Source organism: Pteronotus mesoamericanus, unplaced genomic scaffold (assembly GCF_021234165.1).
Source record: "Pteronotus mesoamericanus isolate MK-2021 breed Mesoamerican mustached bat unplaced genomic scaffold, CSHL_Meso_final contig_94, whole genome shotgun sequence".
Taxonomy (NCBI): Eukaryota; Metazoa; Chordata; class Mammalia; order Chiroptera; family Mormoopidae; genus Pteronotus; species Pteronotus mesoamericanus.
In genome coordinates this window covers 52,042,324-52,059,777 of record NW_026555285.1, presented here as the reverse complement: position 1 = coordinate 52,059,777, position 17,454 = coordinate 52,042,324, and the positions used below count along the sequence as shown (strand labels likewise).

Genomic DNA, 17,454 nt, shown 5'->3' with positions numbered 1-17,454 from the left:
ACACTCCGCAGGTGCCCCCGCCTCAGAAAGCACCGGAGCAGCAGCGGAAGTGGCTCCCACTGCAAGCCCCGCCCCGACGCAGCGTGTCCGGCAGCCCCATCCCCGTCTGGCCGGTGCTCAGGCTGCGAGGACCGGCTGCCCGCTCAGGGGACGTGGTCTCACTGGTCGAGTAATACTGTTCCCCCGGGCCGCGTGTGGGCGTCCACTCAGAGCAGCCCTGCACCTCCCGATGGCTGGGTCGCCGGCCCCCCCGCCCCCGCCCCACGCGGCACGCACACTCCCTGACCCCTGCGGGCGGCGCTCCAGCCGTTCGCAGGTGCACCGCGCACCGTACGCAGGCCAGGATGCCGCCCGCAAAGGGAGGGCAGGTGCTCAGCATCTTCCTCGGTCTTCTGTGCGCACGACACCCGCACTGCAGGCCAGAAGCGTCCCCGCAGAGCAAGGGGTGGGCGCCCACCCACACCCACAGGTGTTCCGAAAAGACTCAGCTCAGGGGACGTCCAGGTTCCGGGAGCACCATTCCCACGGGCCACGGCCTGCCCATCGCTGACCACTCGGCCCAGCGCAGAGCCACCCGGGACGTCCGCGCCTCGGGGAGGAGGCTGGGAAACAGCAGGGCGCCCAGCAAACCCCGAGCACCCAGACAGGAAGCGGGCCCCACGCCTGCTTGTCTCAGCTGCTGAAAAACTCAAATGAGGAATGTCACGTACGAAAAAACCAAAAGTTTCTTTAAATGTTCCACTATTGTGCTTGGGGTATCAGACTAGGTGAGTTCGTAACAGGGTTTCTCCTTCACTGACGTCGCCAGAAGAAATTAAAAATGCCGCCAGTTACACCGCGACCCCCGGCCGCCCCTGCGCCCACGCGCTGGACGAGCACCCCCCCCCCCGCCGCCCCGTCCCGCCCCAGCGCCGCCCCGACGGGCGTGTCCCGAGGTGCAGCGGGTCGGCTGAAGCCTCCCGGCCCAGCCGGACAGCAGGGGCTGAGGAGCGGGCCAGGTGCCCCCCCGCCCCGCCGCGAGCTTGCTCAGACATCGCATCTGCTCTTTGCTGCAAACTGAGGAAACAGGTCTCCGTGACTTGGTCCGCTCGGCCCCTGGAGGCCTCCGCCCGCGGGCACAGCAGACCCCCGCCCCGAGACGGGCGCAGCGCGGGGGCCCAGGAGTGAGGGCACGCGCGCGCACGCGCGGGGCCAGTGCTCCCGAGGGAAGTTAAAGTCCTCATCGGTAAACACACTGCGTTACAGACACCGGGAGTAAGGAGTCTCTTCTTTACAATGATTCATGCAAAAATATCCCTAAACTTCTTACAAAATAAGGTGTGAAAAAACATTACGAAGGATACATACTATAAAAAATAAGTCCCCCAGAGGCTCAGGGGTGAGGTGCCCCCTCGCAGGCGCCGAGCGCCGGCCAGAGCTGGGGCGCACCAGGGCCCCCACCGGCCCGACACGCCCTCTGACCGCCCGGGAACAGACTCACTCCCACCAATACAAGTTGAGTCCATTTAGGGGGGAAAAAAATCCTTGGTTTCTTATGTACAACATTCACATGTTAAACACAGAACCTCCCCGAAGGAACCCGGCAGAGGCGCGCGTCCTGCTGCCGCCCAGCGCCCGCAGCGGCGGGGAGACGCCCGGGGGCCCGCAAGCCGCCGGCCTCTCCCCTCGCCCCTCACACACCCGCCTCAGAGGGTCTCCGTGGACGAGTCCCCACCGGGGGCACAGGCCCACGCCGCCGCAGCCACGGCCCCGCTCTCCACAGCAAGCGAGCCCCTCACACCAAGTCCCGCTCCCGCGCCGAGCGCTCACCCAGGCGGCTTTCTGCGGAGCAGCCGTGGGGGCCGCGCCGCTCTGTGAGGGGAGCAGCGATGCCCACGGGCGCTTGCGCCTAAGCAGACATCTCAGCAGAGGCGAGAAATGACGAAGCGAAACAAGAGGCCACCCCCTCCGCCCCGAGCGCGCCCGTTTCCTGCCCCGCCTCCCACCCCAGGAGAACGATTGACCTGCACACGGGCCTGTCCCTCGCAGACACAGCGGCATCCGGGTCCGCGAGAGGTTTGCAGCGGAGACGTGCACAGCAGCCCAGAGACGCTGCTTGCCCCTCAATGTCCTGGCCACACGGGTCCGTCTTTCGCGGTGACGTGCTAAGAATGTCCACGTGGCACCGACCGCACGGCCTCGGCGTAAAGACGCAGCTGCGGGACCTGGCCGCCCCGCCCTCCACGCTTCTCCCGGCGGCCAGCGGGCGGCCGGGGGGGAGGGGGGAAGACTCGGGTGGCAAGGACTCCAGCGTCGCGCTTCGAACCGGCAACCGCGCCCCCCCACAGGTCGAAGCGTCACCTAGCAGATGCCAGCTGCTCCGTGAAGACATGCGCCGTGACACTCACGACCGTAAGACTCTGCGCACATGACAACACGCGTCAGTGAGACAAGTGTTACACAGCTCCGTCCCTCCGGGCTCTGCACACGATGGTTTTGCATCAGTCACTGCAGGTAGTTTGAGCAAGCTTTGTGTGTGTGTTTTAAACATGCATTCAACTAGATATGATTTCAGAATACATTAATACTCCCTTTTTATCGTTACAGTTAGCTAAAAAAATCGCCAGGCAGCCCCCAAACAGGATTTGCTTTAAGACCCACCCACAGTTAGCTGGCGGCTGAGAGCGCCGAGGCCGCAGGGCCGGCCGGGCGCGTTCAGCCGAGTGTCGGGAACAGGAGGAGAGTCCTGGTTGGAGGCCGAGGCCCGCAGCACCAGCTGAGAACATCCGAGACGCGACGCCAGCTCCGTCCTCCACCTGGGGGCCGGGGGAGAGACGCGGTCACGGGGCGCCCGGCACGCCCCCCGGAGCAGGAGGCACGCCCCGCCCCCGGCCGCGCGCACGCAGACGCCCGGCGCACCCGGGCGCCTCGGGGACGAGCGCGCAGCGCGTGCAGCAGGGACTCTGGCCCCTCCTTCCCTTGGCTTCCCGGAGCCCGGACCGGAGCAAACAGCACACCACACGCCGCCAGGGATCGCAAACTGGGGAGTGCTTTCCCACGGGGGCCCGCACTGCGGCGGATGTGCCACCCTCCCACGGGCAGAATCTCAGTCAAGAGGCAGCCCAGGCCTCGCCGTCACTTACGTTTGCGGTGATCACCACTGAGGGGGCACGTAGCTGTAGGTGGGCGTCCCTGGGCCCCGGTACGTGGGCACGGTGACTGGGTGGGGGGCGACGGGGGTTGGCGAGTGGGCCGTCAGCAGGGTGCCTGGAAGAAACAACAGTGTGTCCGTGGCGGGGAGGGCCACGACCGCGAGCGCGGTCCGAACCCTGGCCGCCGTCTGGCGCGGGGACCTGTGAACCCAGTGAGCCCGTGTGCGCGGTGCGTTTGCGGGAACTCAAGCAGGCACGCTCCGTTACTCTTTGGGATGAAATAATGAACGACAAAATAACACGTATTACCACTCAGCCTTAAAAAGGAAGGAAATCTGCCACATGCTACAAGCGCGAGCCTTGAGGGCCTCACGGGAAGTGAAAAAGGCCAGCCGGACAGATGAGCCCTGCACCGCGGAGCTCGACCCAGCGCCCTGGGCGCCAGGGGGCGGGGGCGGCACCACCTCGGTGTCGCTGGGTGGGGGCGGCGGCTGGTGCGTAAGGGGCGGAGCTTGTCCGGACCTGCGGCTGCGGGATTCCGGCTGCTCCCGCAGCGGGAGAGTCCAAGCCCCTTAGGTTTCTGAGAACATTAATACAAACGTATTTTCCCTAAACCTAAAGAAAAGGGAGCAATTATCTGAGTCTGTTGACAGACAAGCGCCGACTCAAACAGCAGGGTCTCACCTGGCACCCCCCACACCTGTCTCCTTGGCCCCAGCCCCCCATCCGCCTGCGTCACAGGCTCCTCTGCCTTCTGAGATCAGTGCAGGGAAAGCAAACAAAACGGACACCGAGCAGAAGCACCTGTCTCTCTGGCACAATCTTCTCACACTCAAGTAACATAAAAAACCCAGTAAGAAGCCCTGGCTGGTGCGGCTCAGTGGACTGAGCGCCGGCCTGCAAACCAAAGGGCCCCTCCCAGTTCATTCCCGGTCAGGGCACCCGCCTGGGTTACAGGCTGGGTCTCCAGTGGGCAACCACATGGTGATGTTTCTCTCCCCTTCTCCCTTCCTCAGCCTCGTTCTAAAAATAAATAGAATCTTTAATAAAAATAGGAACTATTTAAAAAAAAAATCCCAGCCACAGGCAACCAAGTGCACATTGCACGGGGCCTGCCGCAGACAGCTCGCTGCCCGGGGAGGGACCGGAGTGCACGCGCAGCGCCGTCTCCGGGTCCGCTTTCCTTGGGGAACGTCGTGGATGAATGCCCGAGGGCTCCTACAAGCGGCTGCTCTCTAGGGACCCCGGGCCGGCTCTCCTAGACAGAGACGGGCCTGCCCAGGAGCCCAGCCCCCGGCACTGAAGTCCCCTCTCGCACCAGCTCTGCGTGCTCCCCGCGGGGACCGGCTTCTGCCGCCTCGGCTGCCCGGTCAGGCCCCGTGGCTCCATCCCCACTGGGCCTCTCTCCTCCGCCTGGTCGGGTCGGAAGGAAGGGGTGAGAGGCGCCCCCTCCCGGAAGAGCAGGCGTCTCCACGCCAGGCTCCGCACGCGCGGCCGAGGCCACGGTCGCAGAGGCAACGAGCAGGCCCTTCCCTGCTCGCCTGCCCTAGGTGCCAGGCCGCGGGCGCCAACTCACCTGCTGACATGGCCATCGTGGTCCCGGCCACCATGCCCATGGCGACCCCGCTGCCTCGCGGAGGGGGTACGGGCGCGGGGTAGACAGTCGCCGGCAGGCCGTTGGGTTGCACCACCGTGGTGTGGTGGATGACGTGCGGGGGCGCCGCGTACAGCGGCTGCGTGTAGAAGGCGCCCTGCTGCGGGAGGAGGGAGACGACTGCAGCGGCCGCCCCGGGGCCGGAGCCCCACCACCGAGGGGCGCCCCGCCTACCTGTGCGTAGGGGCTCTGCTGGGGGTAGGCGCTGCGCACGGGGTAGACGGCGGCCTGGTAGGGGTTGGGGGAGGAGGAGTAGGGCGGCACGGCCCCGCCGGTGGGCGAGCAGGACACTTTGTACGGGGTGCCGGGCGTGTAGCCTGGAACAGAGAAGCGGTGAGCTCGCCACACACCCACACTCCGGCCCGGACATCCGGTGCACGGAGGCGTGTGCAGGGCGCGTGGGTTCGAAAGAAGGCGTAATAAACAAAAGGAAAAGTTATGCTGAAAATACAGTCAGAGAGACAGGAGTAAAACATCTGTCCCGACAAAATACAAACTGGTACAGACTTTCTGGGGCCTTATTTCACTTCTCGCCATTTGTTTGAAGAAATAAGCATGGGCTTCGACCCGAGGCGGCTGTGCAGGGGAGCTCGGCATTCAGAGCCCCTCAACCGCTTCGGTCTCTGCCAAACTACAGAACCACCACACCCAGCGCCGCCGGAGACTGAGCTGAGCAGACAGCCCACAGCTGAGGATCTGAAGCGGCAGGCACGTCGAGGCGGGCAGGAGGGGCAGATGCAGGACCGGCCGGTCCCACACCCACGTGTGGCAGGTGGCAGGGATAGCTCGGCTGCACAGGACGCCCTGAGGAACGAGGGGCCCCGGCCCCCAGCCCAGGGCTCTAGGGCGGGGAAGGGTCCCCATAACTTTCCGGCTGTGAAAACCAGTGTCGGTGGAGGCCGAGTGGGACGGAGGCTGAGTGAGTGGAGTCCCGGGCGGCTCCTCTTAAAGGGCCCGAGCACAGGACTTGCTCGGGCTCCCTCCCCCAAGCCCCAGCGCTGGGGCAGCGGCTCAAAGGGCACCCGGGACCCACGGGAGGGACCCACGGGAGGAACCGGGACCCACGGGAGGAACCAAGGCGTCAGACGTCAGGGCGAGAGCCGGCTTTCTCCCAGACGAAGTGCTGGCGGAGGCCACTGCTCCCTCCCTGGGCTCCCCCGTCACGAGGCCGCAGGCGGCCCCCACACCCGCGTCCCCACCAACCTGGCTGCCACTGTTTGCCCACCCAGTTTGTGCGCCCATCCCAGCCGTTCTCAGCGGCTTCCCCAGACCGGTGGCCTGCCCCTGCTCGTGCTTCCGACTTTCCTACAATCTCTCAAACAAGCAGCCCCTGGCCTGGGCGCGCCCTGTTCCTCTCGCCAGGTGGCCTCAGGCCAGCAGGAAAGGCACCCTCGGGGGCCGACACACAGTTGAGCGGGAGTCCACCTCTCTGTGAGGCAGCCAGGACACCCCCCACAGCCACGCACAAGCTGAAGGGACAAGCAGAGGCCACTGACTGCCATTGGAAGATGACTGTGACACCCTGAACATTGAAAAAGGGCTGGGCCGGGGCCGGGGCCGGTCACGCACGCAGGCCGCCGGCAGCGGCCGACCAGGGCCTGCACCAGAGCCCCTCCGAAGGGGTCCCGGAACCAGCCCGGCCCGTGGCTGGCCCCGCGGCCCCGCAGCACCGCCCGCTTCCCGGGGCCAGCCCCGCCCGGCACCACGGCCCTGGCCAAGCTCACGGCCAACTGCCTGGGTCAACGCCACTGGCTGACGTGCCAGGAGCAACGAAGGCGCGACTGCACCGGGAGGGCTGATGCAGCCTGCACAGGGGCATGCCGGGGGCGCCTGGCTCAGGTGCTCATGGGGCCTGCGCCGCTGGGCCCCACGGGACGGCTGTGACACGGGGCCGCCCTGCCAGCCCCGGAGACACAGCAGATGCACCTCACACACGGGCACGTTCACAGGGAGGGAGCCGAGAGGAGACAAACCAACAGGCCGCAAGGGAAAGAAGAGGAGAAACATCCAGAGAAGGAACTAAAAGATGCACACAAACACTTAACCAAAGACACCCAAACGGCCCATGAGCCCAGGAAAAGGCGCTCAGTGTCAGCGCGGCCCCCGGGACCCGGGGCTGCCCTGGAGCACAGGGAGCGAAGCGCGCGGAGGGGGCCCGCTGAGCAAGCCGGCGCCAGGCCCACCGCCAGTCTCTGAAATGTGAATGTGTCCTCGTGCACAGAAAATAAGACTTTCAAAAAGAACAACAAAAAAGAAAAAACCAAAACAACAGAAAAAGACAGACTGAAAACTATATAGAAAACTCACATAAAAAATAGGCCTTTCTTTTAAAACTATAACCAAAGTCCTAAACTGATCTTTAAGGTAGTATCTAAAAACGTGAGCAACGTGGAAGTTCCACCTATCACCCCAGCCAGAGGACCTTTAGCGCCCGGCAGCCGACGGTTTCGGGAGCGCATGCCCGCCAGGGCCCGGGCCGCAGTGCGGCCTGAGCGAGGACAGACGTCAGAGGCCGCCTCCGAGGCGCCGACTGCCCGTACCGACAAGGCCAAGCTTGCGAGCCCCAAGGTCAACGCACCCCCAACCGGTGACCGCTCTTCTCACGCCCCCACCGCACACCCTCCCCGTGGCGCGGACCCGCGCCCCGCCGCCCGTCTGCCTACCTGTCTGGAAGGCCGGGCTCGCTCCGGGGTACATGCTGGGGGAGTAGGCGGGAGCCGCCGCCGCGTAGCCCACGGGGAAGCCAGCTGCAGAGAACACAGGACAGCCCGCGTCGGCACCGGGGGGGGCGACAGGGCCCCGCGCGGGCCCCAGAGCCGCCCCCACGCCCTCTCCCTCTCCCTCGGAAGGCCGGGCGGGGCCCAGGGGCACCGTGTGGCCGAGCAGCTTGTCTCTGGGTGCCCCCCCTCAGAGCCGCGGTGGGTCACAGTTCTGTGTCCTCACCTATCGGTAAGTGCTTGTGACTCACTACAATGGCAAACATTTGGTAGAAACTGAGTTAGAATGTAATGCAAAATGAAACAAAACCCAAACACAAACCGCCCCCCCCCCCCCCCGGTATAACTCAGAAAGGCCCAAAGCTCTGGCAGTCCGGCGCCACGGCCGGGCCTCCGCAGGGGCCACCGACACGCGGCCCTGCCGGCAGCCCGCCCTCCGTGGGTACGAGCGAGGGGCCCCGAGGCCGTGCCACCGCCCCTGGTAACGGGGGTGGGGGTGGGGAAGGGGGTGCAAGAGAAGCAGCACAGCAGACAGGCTGCGGGTGTGCGGTGGTTCCCAGAGGCTCTCCGTTCACAGGCCTCGCAGTCGCCGCCCGCGCCCCCTCCTGCTCCAGAGCTGGGGAGCGCCTGTGGGGGCCCCTCGAGCTCCCCGCTGCGCCCAAGCAGCCGGCCCCCTCTCCCCCGCCCCCCGCAGGGCGCCCCCCCCGCCCCGTCTGCGTGACAAAGGCAGCGCTGGGGCGCCAGGCTGCAGGCGGGTGGCTCTGCAGGTCCTTCGGGACCCGGGCCGGGCCGGGCCGGGCACGGGAGCGGCTGCCCTCGGCCTGCGCCTCCCAAGAGGCCCCTGGGGCCGGCCACCAGGGGGCCGGCTTCAGGCCGCCCGCAGCACCCCAGCCACGCCCCCAAATGCCGCCCCCAGAGAACAGGAGCGGCTACAGCGCACCTGCCTCACGGCTGACAGGCACTCCCCGGCGCCCCGGCGGCCGAGGACCGCGCCTGTGCCGTCTCTCATCGCGCAGCCCCCGGGAATACAAGCAACAGAGAGGAGGACCCCGGACAGCCCGTGCGACCGTGCGTTCCTGGGGAAGACCCCCGCCCAGAGCCCGGGCAGACGGACTTCCCTCCGGGCCGGGGGCCGTTGCTGCGGCCTCCCCCACCCTGAGTGTCCGCTCCCCTCCGGCCCCCGCCTCGCAGGCCCAAGGCCCCCTGTCCGTGCCCAGGTGGGCCGTTCAAGCCCCCAGAGAGCAAATGCCCCGGGACGGGCACAGCATCCGCTCAATGGCCAAATGTGCCTGTTTTTACATTGCTTTTCATATTTACCTGCAGATGTGTCTCTTATGTTCTTGCAAGTTCAATTATGTATGTATTTCAAATGTTTTATTCAATTTTCTAGGTTTGTTTCTTAAATCAGCAGAATTTTAAAACTACCTGTTCTACCACGTTATCAAAACCCCGCATGAAACTGGGACGTTCCAGACAGTTATTCCTCGGTCAGAGTCGCCGGCCAGGACAATTCTTTGCTCTTTCTGACCAACGGGCTCCTGTCCCCACAGTACAGCCTCGCTCTCACTCAGAGCCCAGGTCTGACCGGCCGCCTCCAGTACAGGCGGTGGGCGCGGCTCTCGCCGTCAGGGCCCAGGGACCCGCAGCACAGGCTGGTCGGGGGAGGGAAGGGGCCCGGGGCCGCGGGGACCGCACCCGGAGAGGCCTGCGATCTAGGAGGCCGGGAAGCGAGGCCCCGTCCCAGAGCACTGCGGCCACTGGGCCCTTGGTCTCCCAGGTCCGCGAGCCGACGCAGGCTCCTCGCCCCAGCCGCTGGGAGCTGCGTTTGTCAGCTAAAGCGTCCGCAGGGCCATGGAAACGCACGAGGCCTCCCAGCGCAGCAAGGAGAACACGGCCGCATGTGCTCACCTGGGTAGCCGACCCCTTTAGCGTTTGCGTAGGGCACCCCCGAGGAGCCAGGGCTGTAGACAGGGTTCATGGCTCTCGGAGCTGAAAGGGAAAGAGGCGACTCAGTCAAACACTGTGGATCTCCGGTCCCGCGCCCCCGCCCCCCGCCCCGCACCCGCCTCAGAAGAGCAGGCTGCAAGAGCCTCCGCCTCCCCCTCCCTCACCCAAACGAGGCCGTTCACGTCGTCAACACCCAATCCCGAGCCAGAAAGCAACAGCCAAGTCCTGCCAGGCACCCCTACAACTGCTCAACCCGTCGGCCGCTAAGGAGGAAAAACGAAAAGTGTTCTTGCCCTGGCTGGGCGGCTCCGTGGGTTGGAGCGTCGTCCCGCACCCCCAAAAGGTAGCAGGTTCAATTCCCGGTCAGGGCACACGCCTGGGTTGCGAGTTCCATCCGAGGTCGGGGCATGTACAGGAGGCAACCGAGGGGCGTCTTTCCCCCTCCCCACCCCCCACCCTTCCCCTCTCTTCCAAATGAGAATAAAACGAACCTTTAAAAAAAGGAAGAAAGAAAGAAGCCTGCAAGGAAACAGAGATCTGAAGAGCAACGGTCTCTGGGGGGGTGGTTTAGTATCTCGTCGGCGCTTTCCCGTTTCTTAAGTTACCTGTTAAATGCACAGACGTCTTCCAGAAAAGACAGATTAGCTACAGCCCAGCAACACTATCAGCTGTTCGATGCTCCCTCATTCCCAATCCTTTCCCCTGAAATGTTCAAGAAGTGGCACAGCTACAATCACGGGTCTTCCCCTTCCCCAGCAGGAGCGACCCCCCAGTACCCCAAGACCCTCCGAGTGCCATCACCGCCGTATCTGCAAGAGTGAGCTCGAGGAAGACCCTTTGGGGTTCCCACCCAGCGCGGGGCCCCGATCTGTGTGGCACTGAGGGCCAAGGCCACCTGAAATTGAGCAACAGAAACAGCTTGGAGGGGCAAGGAGCGGGCCACAGGCAGCGCACGGCACGCCGAGCTTCCGCTCCATTTTGCTGCAACCCTGGAACTGCTCTGAAAAGGTGTCTTAAAAAACAGACACACAGAAAGTGCACATGCACTTGCTCGTTCAGCCCCCACCCTTCCCCCGACAGGCAGGCGTCTGGCACCGGAGGGGTGACACTACCCTGGCCTTCTAAAACACACTCGTACCTCCAAACTCTGGGGACCGCATTCCACTCCAAAGACAGAGCCCACACCAAGCCACCGCATGCCTGCAGCTGCCTGACAAACTTGAGTGTCCACAGCACAGCAGTGCCAACACAGAAAAGTGCACACGGCTGCCTCCTTGGCCTTTGCAACAAGTTCCAACTGAACCGGGAATAACCAGGGACACCAGTGACGGGGACGCTCGCCGCCTGCCCGCCTGTCTCCTTGTGCAGGCGCGTCCGAGCCACGGGCGGCTGCCAGAGTGCCTGCCGGCTGCCTGCCCCAGGGCCGAGGGGTGCGCCCAGGCCTGGCTGCCCCCGCGGGCAGGCGGCTGCTAGAAGGAATGCCCGAGCGCGCACCCAACACCAAGGCTGGCCTGAGACCGGACCCCTCGGTCGATTTAATTTCAGTGTAAGTGGACGTGCACATGGCGCTGAACAGTGCAGGCCTAGGGAAGAGACGGGCAGAACGAGGAGGGGCGAGCAGGTGACAAGCAAGCACGAGAGCCGATCGTGGATTTTTAACCCACAAGTTAAGAAGCAGCGGCCTGGCCACTGCCGATCCCTGTTATCCTGCACTTTTAACAGGTTCCGGGTGGATCTACAACCTAAGAATTGTAGGGTCCCTCATGTATTTCATCTGTTTCTGGTTCAACTATCATCTCTCAAGGAGCGAACTACTTCCCAGAACTCTTTGTCTCATTCTGTGCCAGGAGCTACTTTTATTCTCTTAAGCAAAGCCTAGACGAGCAAAGCGCTATGCGAAGGCCACAGCGGCAGCTCCCAGGCCCTGTTCCGGGCCCGCAGTCTGGGAAAGCACCGCCCAGCAGAGTCCTCCGAGAAGACGCGAATGCGTCTGCTCTGTCCACACACAGTGGCCACTGGACACTTCAATGTGGCCGGCTCAACTAAGGAACTACTTTTTCGTTTTTCGTTACGTTTTAATTAAACAGTCACCTGTAGGTGACGGTTCTCGTATTGGGCAACAGAGGTCTCTTAGACAAGGCATGAATAATGGCAGGACAAGGTGTGTTACGAGCCATGGAAAAAATAGCGCCCTGAGCCCTGACTGGAGCGGCTCAGTGGGTTGGGAGTAGGTTTGGTCCCGTCAGGGCGCAGGGCGGGGCTGCTGTCCGGGTCCCTGGAGACATGCGAGAGACAACCAATCAACGTCTCCCTCCCTCCCTCCTCTCTCTCTCTGAAACTAAACAAAGAAAATCTTTTAAAAATTATGTTCTCGGGGTTGAGTGCGGGAGGGGAGACGGGGGAGGAAAACTTGATTTACAGAGGAGGTATTTCCAGTAAGCTCTACACAGCAGGGAAGACCCCCAGAAGCCGCAGAAGAGAGAAAATGCAGGCGGACCTTCCGGGAAGCTGGCGGCAGGGCTACTCTGGTGCTCAGGCTGCGCGCAGGGACCAAGCAGGCGGCTGTGGAGACTTGGGTCAGGATGGAGGCCCCCCGCGGAGGCCCTGAAACGTGGGGCCGGGCAGGCGACGCCCCCTGCAGGCAGGCAGGCAGTGCAGCAGTGGGAACAGCTCGCCAGGCGGCCTGGCAATGCCACATGGAGGTGGAAACTGCCCAGGGACATCCAACAGACAGCCCCACAAAAGCCAGTGCACAAGTGTGGAGGTCACACCACCTCTCCCGGCCAAGAACTCGGAACAACGGAAAGCACCGAGCCCCACAGGCCCTCCTGTCCAGTGACGTGGCTTGTAGTCCAGAGAGTAAGAAACGTACCTACCTTTGCCACTGAACACTCACAGGTTTGCATCTGAATTCTAAATACACTCCATAATTCCAAACTACCCAGAGATTACCTCCCTTGAAAACACTTCTACTTCCCCTGAGGATAATAAATACTTCCTGAAGCGATTAAAAAGTCCTCGGGAATTACAGGTACAGAAACATGGTCACAGGGCTGCTGCAAGAAACGCTGCAGTTCTCTCAATTAAGCCAGAGGCCCGGCCTGCCCTCGGCTGTGTATCTGGGGTTCGCTTGTGAGGATTCACGGGGACCGTGCGGCAGGTGCAGCCTCCCTGCGCCTCCCCCGAGTATGGGGCCTTGACCTGCCTACGCTGCCCACCCCTCCCACGGTGCCGACGAGCAGGAGGCAGGAAGGAGCGCTCCCTGCTGGGGGTTCTAGCCACTGCTGCACAAGGAAACACCCCGCAGAACTCCGGGAGGCTGGCGGCAGCTGACAGCTGTCCGAGGGGAGGGGGCAGGATGGGAGGGGGGGTCCGCCAAATAACCTAAATGCAGGACCCCCAGGCGCGACCAGTGCGGCGACGGCCAGTGGGAGGAGGAGGGGGGCGGGGCTGGGCGGAGACGTGCACATCTGCATGTGTCAACAATAAACAAAGTTAAAAAAAAAAGAGGCCTTCGGGCACCTGCACCAGACCTTAGTTTGACACCGCGACTAAACCTACGTGGCCGATGCAGATTCGGCGCTGCAAGCCCATGTAGCTTAGGACAAAAAAAATTTTTTCACAATGTGCATCACAGTAGCTTCAACATTAGGAAAAAAAAAATAGCTTTGAATTGTTCAATTCTTGTCTGTCAATGCAAAAAAATCCTCTACATCTACACTTATCAAAGTTTAAAAAATGTGCCCATATTATAGCCAAACCCCAAAACTTTTGTTTTTCGTATACTATTTGGGAAAGAAACCTCACGTGACATACACAAGGATGACTAGAAAATTTAAGGAGTGGGAACAAGACGAACGTTTGCATTTAAAAAAATTTCTGGCTGAAGGAATGAATGAGGATGGTAACTTCATCAGGGTTGTCATTAAAAATTTGTCAAAAAATTTCTTGCGTGCCCAAACACTGCAGGAGATTTTTGTGTGGCTTTAATTAAACATCAACTCAAACACTCCATGAAGTGTTTGACTTAGAAACATCATTATAAAAAGCGGCACCTCTCTTTTGCAAAGTTGACCCAGACTGGGCCACGAAACGTCTTTTCTTTAGAAAACAATCCTTTCACGCAGGAGGGCGAACACCAAGTGTCTGCCCAGCAAACGGAATCTCTACTTTGGGGGTACGCAAAGTGAATCGTTTACACGTTAAGACTATCAACATCTTAGAACCTAACTCCGAGCTGCAGGAACCACCCGCTGCTTCCCCGATTTTCATCCATTTTCCTGGTCTGCTCGCACTCCGACCTCCCAGAGGCCCAGGGAACGCGCTCGTGCAGACTCCGCCTGGGCAGCGGCCCCGCCGCTCGCTCCGCACCTGCCCGCGCCGCGCTCCGCTCCCGGCCCCCTCCCCCACCCCGCCCGGCCCCGCGGAGCCAGGCGCCACGGTCCCCTCCCGGACGCGCCGAACCCCGGGCGGCGGGCTCGACCTTGGTGCCGCCCCAGGCCGGCAGCACAAAGCGCCGCACTTCCGGCCGGGCAGCCGCGCCCCGCGAGGGCCCCGCCCGCACTCACCGCGCCGCGGCGGCGGCCTGGGCCTCGACGGCCAGCGCACGCCGGCCTGGGATGGCTTGGGCGCTGGAGCCGCGCGAGGAGCGAGCGCTGCGGAGGCCTGCTCCGACGCGGGGGCTGAGCCGCCGAGTGTCTGTCGCCACCGCCGCCTCGCCCGGCCCGCCTCCCCGCAGCCCGCGCTCCCGGCCGAAGCTGCGCAGCCACGGGTCTCCGACCTCACTTCCGGCGGGAGCGCGCCGCGGCGGGGACGCGCCCGCACGTCCCTCGGAGGCCCCTTCCGGGCTCGGGGGCGGCGTGCGCGCTCCCGTCGGCGTCTGCGGGGCCCCGGATGGCGAGGCGGATACCATCGCGTTGCTGGCTGGTGGACGGGCCGGTGGCCCCAGAGGCCCTTGGCTGCGGGGGTTGTATGTCTCCGTTGACCTTTTCGAACAGACGCTCCTGTGGCCTTTCTTCTCAAGCTGCTGTCGCTGCGCCCACTGATGCGATGCGGAAAGGACTCGCTGGAGCCCTGGCCTGGGGCCGCGGCGGGCTGGGCGCGGCTGCAGAGCTGGAGGTCGCAGGTTCGATTCCGGGTCAGGGCCCGGGCCTGGGTGCGGTTGGTCCCCAGCGGGGGGCTCTTACCGAAGGGAACCTGTGGATGTTTCCCTCCCTTTCTCTCTCCCTCCCTAACCCCCTCTCTCTAAAAATGAATAAAATCTTTTTAAAAATCCATGAATAAGCCCTGGCTGGTGAGGCTCGGTGGTCTGAGCCCCAGCCTGGGAACCAAAGGGTCGCAGGTGCAATTCGCAGTCAAGGCACCTGCCTGGGTTGTGGGCCAGGTTCCCAGCGCGGGGCGCGTGAACCACACGTTATTTCTCTCCTCCCACTCTCCTTCATTTCCCCTCTCTCTTGAAATAAATTTTAAACATATTTTTAAAAAAATAAAAATACATGAGTAAGTTCTATAAGAGGATAAAATTTCATTGTGTCTTTTTCTCCTTGACTTCCTGCTTCCTTTCCCCTTCTGCTACAGAATTTCAACCTAATATATTAGTGTGTTGGGCATCCTTTTTTGTCGGTGTTTAATCACTTCTATCCCTCAAGATCGCTAGGAAATGCTGCAGTAACAAGCCCCAAACCTCGGTGTCTTTACACAACAGACGTTTATTTCTCACTTATGTATTGGGTCCAAGCAGCTGGGATCATTTAAAGTACACGAAAAATAAGAGAATTCATCAACAAGCAGTAATCAAAGTGAAAAAAAAAAGCTATCAATTTAATAACTAGTTTAAAGAGATAACAAAATATTTTGTACAGGATTACTTACAGGGAAAATAAATATATAAAATAGCAATATCATGCCTAGCAATAAACTCATAAAAATTGTTCAAGATCTATATGAATAAAAGTTTAAGTAACCACCAAATGGCACCCAAAAATGGAGAAAAACATCATATTCTAAGATAAGTAGATTTAATATCAGAATGTCAATGCTCCCTAAAATAATTATGAATTTAATACAATTTATAACACAATTATTTTTAACTAAAGTAATTCTAATTTACATATGAAACAAAGAATCAACAAAAAAAATCAAAAGCAAGAATATCTGCCAGGAAAACTTGGAAAAATAGAGAGTAGTAACAGGGAGGAACTCCTAGACCTCCTCTATAAGAAGATAGATTTAAAAGCCTCAATCAATAAAACAGTGTGTTGTTAATGTGTGAATGTCGACAGACCAATGAAATATAATGAAATCTAGAAATACCCCCAAATAATTTAGGACGTTGTTATCTGAAAGGTAGCATCTCAAATAAATTACTGGTGATAAAGATAGGCTATTCAATAAATGGTACTGGGACAAAAGAGAGCCACCTGAAAAAATGTAAAATTGGATCTATACCTTACAACATAGAATAATATCCAAATCAAAAGATATAAATGTACAACCAATTGGTGTTCCTGCCTCACACAGATGTGCTCCCCCCCTTGCTCTCTAAAATCAGTTAACCTGTCTTCGGGAAAGGATTGTTTTGGTTAAAACACACTTTTGGTTTCCAGCTGAAACTGTGTTTCCCCGTTTTGCAAACTATTCACCTGCATGAAGTTTCTCCTTTTCCTGCACCTCTGGGAATTATTTCATATATAATTTCATATATATACAATTATTCCATATATTCCCTGTATATATACATGGCGGGAGGGAGAGAGGGAGAAGGAGAGAGAGAAGAATGAGAGAGAATCCTCGACGCGTTGCCTCCCGGTAGGTGCCCTGACCCTTCGGTTTGCCAGACGCGTGACTGAGGCAGGAGATAGTCAGGAGTGAGAAAATTCCAGAGGCTCCCCTGGACTAGAACAAGGGGCATCAATACAGGACAGAGGCCCTGTTCTAAGACCGGCTCTCCCTGCTTTCTGGAAAAGCGCTGAATCATGGTGAATCATGCGGCACCGGCGCAGAAGATGCTACTGACCCCAGCTTCATTATAATAGCGTTATAATAAATTAGCATTATGGGAACCCTCTCCCCTGGTGGGCAATCAAGGAAAATCATGGGAGACCGCATGCACAGTAGCTTAAAAGTAATGTAACTGTTTGTCCATGTGCAATAAAAGCCCACCAACACTAGCCAGGAAATATCCGTCCTGTAAGAATAGAATCCCTCGGGCCACTGAGGGTCAATCTCTGCTCGGAGTTGGCTGGCTGCCGTGTTCTGTGGTGTATATTATTGCTTAATAAATCTGCTTCGGAGCTCTTTGCTATAAACTGTGTGTTCGCTTCAATTCATTGCACGCGATCACCAAGAACCTGGTTACCCGTGCTCACCTGCGACAAAGCTATTTTTCCCCTTCTCAGAATGTCCTCTTTGGGAGGATGTCGCTTGCACAGCATACATGGGGGTGGGGGTGGGGCGGATCGGGTCAGGGATTAACACCCTCTCTAAATGGTGTATGAGTAATTAGAATTCTGTAAGGAAGATGTACCTCTTCTTACCATTAATTCATTTAATCACTTATTAGAGCAGAATGAACTCTAATACATTTAGTTTATACTCTAAGTTGAATCTAATACTACGTATTTTATTTTGTTGCGCCGATTGTTCCAAATTTGGCCCCGGGGAGCTTTCAGATTCACGGGCGCGTCCTTTCCTGGGCCTCCCCACCTTTATTTTTTTGAGCATTCCTTGCTTCCGTCGCGACGGGGGCCCCAGGCTCAGCTTCTGTGTATCCCTGCTCCAGTTCGAGTGCGTGAGGAGCCCGGATCGGGGACGGGCTTTCGAAGGAAGGACGCAGACGACCCCTCTTTGGCTGAAAATTCAGCGTGCACTGGAGCAGGGCTGAAGATGCGCAGACCCCGCCCCTCGGCTCCTCCTTCGGAAACCCCAGGCTCGCCCGGGCACAGCCGCGGGTCCAAGCCTGCGTGCGCGGGCCGGGAGTGCGCATGCGTACCCCTGGCGAGGAGGT

The 17,454-nt window shown here is 60.1% G+C and overlaps 1 protein-coding gene across 2 annotated transcripts; it reads right to left on the bottom strand.

The window, feature by feature from the left end:
* Window positions 1-1,031: 1,031 nt before the first annotated feature.
* FAM168B (family with sequence similarity 168 member B) lies at window positions 1,032-14,246 on the bottom strand. Of its 2 annotated transcripts, none has more exons than XM_054586581.1 (7): window positions 14,018-14,246; window positions 9,411-9,491; window positions 7,449-7,532; window positions 4,960-5,102; window positions 4,708-4,882; window positions 3,123-3,246; window positions 1,032-2,795 (listed from the first exon to the last, which is right to left on the bottom strand). In XM_054586581.1, exons 2-6 carry the CDS (start codon window positions 9,478-9,480, stop codon window positions 3,134-3,136), a joined length of 585 nt encoding a protein of 194 aa, XP_054442556.1. In that variant the 5' UTR covers window positions 9,481-9,491; window positions 14,018-14,246; the 3' UTR covers window positions 1,032-2,795; window positions 3,123-3,133. The 2 variants fall into 2 exon arrangements, with proteins under 2 accessions (XP_054442556.1, XP_054442555.1); XM_054586580.1 differs by having other exon boundaries at window positions 4,708-4,885; window positions 14,018-14,245.
* Window positions 14,247-17,454: the final 3,208 nt, after the last annotated feature.